This window comes from Sprattus sprattus (genome assembly GCF_963457725.1).
Source record: "Sprattus sprattus genome assembly, chromosome: 7".
In the NCBI taxonomy this organism is placed as follows: Eukaryota; Metazoa; Chordata; class Actinopteri; order Clupeiformes; family Clupeidae; genus Sprattus; species Sprattus sprattus.
In genome coordinates, this window is record NC_137926.1 from 2,850,995 (window position 1) to 2,855,994 (window position 5,000).

Consider the following 5,000-nt stretch of genomic DNA (forward strand, 5'->3'; position numbering starts at 1 on the left):
TGTTGTGTTTATGTGGTTCTGTCATTGTCCGGAGACACCTCCCTCTGCCGCTTTTCCCGCCTTTTTTGTCCCTCACCTGTTCCCCATCATATCCCTGATTGGTTGCCTGGTTTGGTTCTCTTGTGTCTTGTTAATTACTCCTTGTTTGTTTCACCTGTGTTGTCTCTGTTCCCCCCTCTATATATAGTTCTGTCTTTCTGTAGTCCCCTTGTCGGATGGTAATCCTTTGTCTGTGAGAATCTAGGCCTGAATCCTGCATTTTTTATCGAGTACCTGGTATGGAGGAAATAAATCCACAAGTGTTTTTTTTTTTGCAACCTGGTCTGCGATTGGGTCCTTACTGTGAGAAAGCCTAAGAGCTAACCTGAGTCATGAGTCAGGCTCGGAGGAGTACACAACACACTCAGACTGAGAGGATTACACACTATGGGCCCTATCTTGCACCCAGCGCAATTGACATTGTCACCGACGCATGTATAATTCCTATCTTGCACCCGGCGCACAGCGCGATTTTCCCTCCAGAGGCGCGCTTCGAAATGAACTTGCGTCGACATGGGCGGGGGCGGAACAGAGAAGGCGTTTCTCTAGCGCAAGTGGTATTTTGCAGTTTCAAAACAACGCCGTGCGCCGTGCGCCATTGACCAAAAAAAAGCTGGTCTAATGTGAGGCGCAATGTCTAAAGTCTGTAACGCGTATTCAGAACGCTATTTTAAGGGCGCATGTGCTTGCCCGCACAGTATAGGACCTATAGGCTACACTTTACTTCTGTCGTCTTCACGAGAGATTTACACCAATTGTTTGGCAAGCCATATATAGTCCTAATTACAAGGAAAATAAAGTATTTACCACATGAGGAAATCATTGTGATATCCGTATCCAAGACATTTTAAAACTAGGCATACATCTAGCGTACACAATTGACCCAAATGATTCAGGTTAATTGAAGCTGCGTGACATTTGATTTATTGTATGGCTTTGTTGCATTTATTTAATGCCAGTATTATTATAAATCTTGTAAACTCATCTTTGTGTATGTGGACTTTATTTATGTACCTTGGGTTTGGTCAGCTGGTGCACTGGCTTGGGTGCCGATTTCCATGCCCCCAAATCCCTGCAGGCTCTCAGGCGTGAGGGTAGACGTGGCGATGTCCTCTGCTGCCGTCAGATCCTGGGTCGAGGCAGATCCACCTCCCGTGAAGGCACGAGAACGTGTGTTACCTTCCAGCTTGGATGTCCCACGTCTCCGGACGTCATTATAGCGTTTTCGGCAACGTTTTCGGGTGCCCCGTTGCAGAAACAATCACGGCAATATCTTGACATGCTTGCTTGACTTTGCTTACTTTTGGAGGGTTTCTCGCATCCCCATATATATCTATCTCCCGGCTTTTTACAAAGCCATACAATAAATCAGATGTCACGCAGCTTCAATTATCCTGAATCATTTGGGTCAATGTGTAGGCTACGCTAGATATATGCCTATTTTTAAAATATCTTGGATATGGATATCACAATGATTTCCTCAAGTGGTAAATACTTTATTTTCCTTGTAATTATATATGGCTTGCCAAAAAATTGGTGTAAATCTCACGTCGGTCTCCTCGGCTGTGAACTTTTCCGGTCTTCCACCAGGTAATTCCACCATCAAAATAACAAGCCGCTATGGACTATGCGCTCCTCGCTCTTAAAGGGAATGTGAAATGACGCTCGGATTGGTTTATTGCATATTACGCCCAAACCACACCTATGGCTGAGTAACCTCCTTTGGACCAACCCTTTTGACACTTGCGCTGGACGCAAGTGTGTTTTTTCCGCCGTTAAAATAGCAACTGCGCCATAGAGCCGCCCACACAGCTACTTGCGCTTGGCGCCGTCCTACTTGCGTTTCTGATCGGCAAGATAGGGCCCTATAAGTGAATCAAGGGGGGGAGCACTACTGCGTTTGAGTGGCTGGTGTAAACTCATTGGGCACACTTACCCAGACGGTGTGTGTGGGTCCTGAAGGCAAACGGGTGCATTGGATACGACTCGTAAGGACAGGCGATGTCTGCATTCGTCACTGTGGATGGGGTGAACACAAAACAGCAGTGAGATCAATAACAGCTCCTCGCCATTTACAACAAAAGGCAAAACAACAATAACAACACACACACACACACACACACACACACACACACACACACACACACATCTGTGAACAAGTGCAGAAAGCGCAAAATGCTGGTAAGACATGTTCATTTTCTGGGGCCGGAGCGCGAAGCAGAGGTGTGAAATGGGCAATCAGATGAAGACCCCGGGCAGCAGGCACGCTATCTCCCTCCCACCATGCACCACACACACACACACACACACACACACACACATACACACACTCCCACCATGCACCAGTAATCTACAGGCAATGATTTCCAAATCAGCAGGTCATTCAAAAAGAAAAGAAAAGAAAAGAGAAAAAAAAAACAGATGAGATAGTGTGTGGAGGAGGCAAAGTGTTTTGATTCCTCCAGCCCTTCGGGGGGGGTTCTGCGAAGGCTAAAGGAGCTGAGAGGATGGAGGAGATGGGAAGGGGGGAGCAGGCTGGTAAGGGTCGTCCACTCACCTCTCTTCCCCGGGAGGATGACGGTGTCCACAGACATCATCAGGTACATGCCAGCAATAAAGGGCTGCCTGTGGGGATCAACAACAACACTGATAGCTTAGGAGATGGACACGCCAACAACAGAACTACTGTATACTACTCTACACTCTACAGGAATAGTGTAGCATAGGATTAATCTCTACTATTTTCAATGTATTTATATAGTTGCAGTACATACTAGTATACACTACATGTTATTGCATACTACCACTACAAGTACTGCTGATACAGATACTTAAAATTGGTGTACACAATAGGTGAAAGGACATGTCTGACAGACACAGACACACAGAAACACAGAAACACAGACACACACACACACACACACACACACATACAGACACACACACACACACAGACACACACACTAACATCTTGCTGAATATCAGTGAAAACCAATCCAACAAAGAGGTACCCCAGGAACATGGATCAGTTACATGAAGTCATTTCTCACACTGATGCTGAAGGGTGTAAAGATAATTTCCCTGGGAACTGAAACTGAAGTGTGCATCTGTGTCATAGCCTTCTCTCTGTCATAACAACTAGCATGTGCTGATGTCATAGCCTTCTCTCTGTAACAACAACTAGCATGTGCTGATGTCATAGCCTTCTCTCTGTATAACAACTAGCATGTGCTGATGTCATAGCCTTCTCTCTGTAACAACAACTAGCATGTGCTGATGTCATAGCCATCTCTCTGTCATAACAACTAGCATGTGCTGATGTCATAGCCATCTCTCTGTCATAACAACTAGCATGTGCTGATGTCATAGCCTTCTCTCTGTAACAACAACTAGCATGTGCTGATGTCATAGCCATCTCTCTGTCATAACAACTAGCATGTGCTGATGTCATAGCCTTCTCTCTGTAACAACAACTAGCATGTGCTGATGTCATAGCCATCTCTCTGTCATAACAACTAGCATGTGCTGATGTCATAGCCATCTCTCTGTCATAACAACTAGCATGTGCTGATGTCATAGCCTTCTCTCTGTAACAACAACTAGCATGTGCTGATGTCATAGCCATCTCTCTGTCATAAAAACTAGCATGTGCTGATGTCATAGCCATCTCTCTGTATAACAACTAGCATGTGCTGATGTCATAGCCTTCTCTCTGTAACAACAACTAGCATGTGCTGATGTCATAGCCATCTCTCTGTAACAACAACTAGCATGTGCTGATGTCATAGCCTTCTCTCAACTAGCATGTGCTGAACCTGAACAGGAACTAGCATGTGCTGATGCAGGGGACATGTGACATCACTTCCTTTGCATGGGTGATGTTTCTATCTTTTAATCATTGTTTTTAAACACGAGTTGCATGCCCACAGCGCAAAGTGAGTGAGAGAGAGGGAGGGAGTGAGAGTGAGTTAGGGGGAGAGAGTGAGAGTGAGTCAGGGGGAGAGAGAGAGAGTGAAAGACGACTGTGCGCCTCTAGAGGAACTGGTACATCACTCAACCACCTCCTACTCCATCACTTACACACACACACACACACACACACACACACACACACACACACACACACACACACTGCAGCTTGTAAACCGAGACACCCAGGTCAATGAGCCATTTCAATAATGTCATTTCTCTTGCCACATCACCATTCATCAATTACTGTGCAGCACACACCCCTGCCTTACTGACACACACACACACACACAACCCCGCCTCACCGACACACACACACACACACACACACACACACACACCCCCGCCTTACCGACACACACACTCCCGCCTCACCGATCCAAGAACCCAACTGCAGCCACCCCCCACCGACACACACACACACACACACACACACACCCCCGCCTCACCGATCCAAGAACCCAACTGCAGCCACCCCCCACCGACACACACACACACACACACACACACACCCCCGCCTCACTGACCCAAGAACCCAACGGCAGCCACTCCTCACCGACACACACACACCCCCGCCTCACCGACACACACACACACCCCCGCCTCACCGACACACACACACACCCCCGCCTCACCGACACACACACACACACACACACACACACACACACACACACACACACACACACACACACACACACACACACACACACACACACACACCCCCGGCCGCCTCACCGACCCAAGTACCCAGCGGCAGCCACTCCTGTCGTTTCCTGACACTCTCCCGGCCTTTATTTGGCTTTTATTTAGAAGACAACCCAGGGTGCCTTTGAAACAGGCCTGGCTTCCTCATCCGCTCCCACTCATTTGTTTTATGGGATGTGGAGGCTTTTTAAGCGAAGGGATTATCACAGCCTCCTGGAGTGGGATGCTCTGTCAGGCATGAAGTCATCTGGCTGCTTAAAGTACTTAATACCTGCATTTCCCAT

General features: G+C 47.3%; 1 protein-coding gene across 3 annotated transcripts in view; it reads right to left on the bottom strand.

Moving 5' to 3' along the window:
- Window positions 1-5,000, bottom strand: part of pam (peptidylglycine alpha-amidating monooxygenase) — a 76,236-nt gene that overhangs the window by 38,528 nt on the left and 32,708 nt on the right. For all 3 annotated transcript variants that reach the window (XM_080842507.1, XM_080842505.1, XM_080842506.1), the window contains exons 9-10: window positions 2,597-2,664; window positions 1,976-2,056 (exon numbers count right to left, since the gene is read on the bottom strand). In XM_080842507.1, coding sequence (XP_080698633.1) covers window positions 1,976-2,056; window positions 2,597-2,664 — 149 coding nt within the window. The remainder of the gene's footprint in view (window positions 1-1,975; window positions 2,057-2,596; window positions 2,665-5,000) is intronic.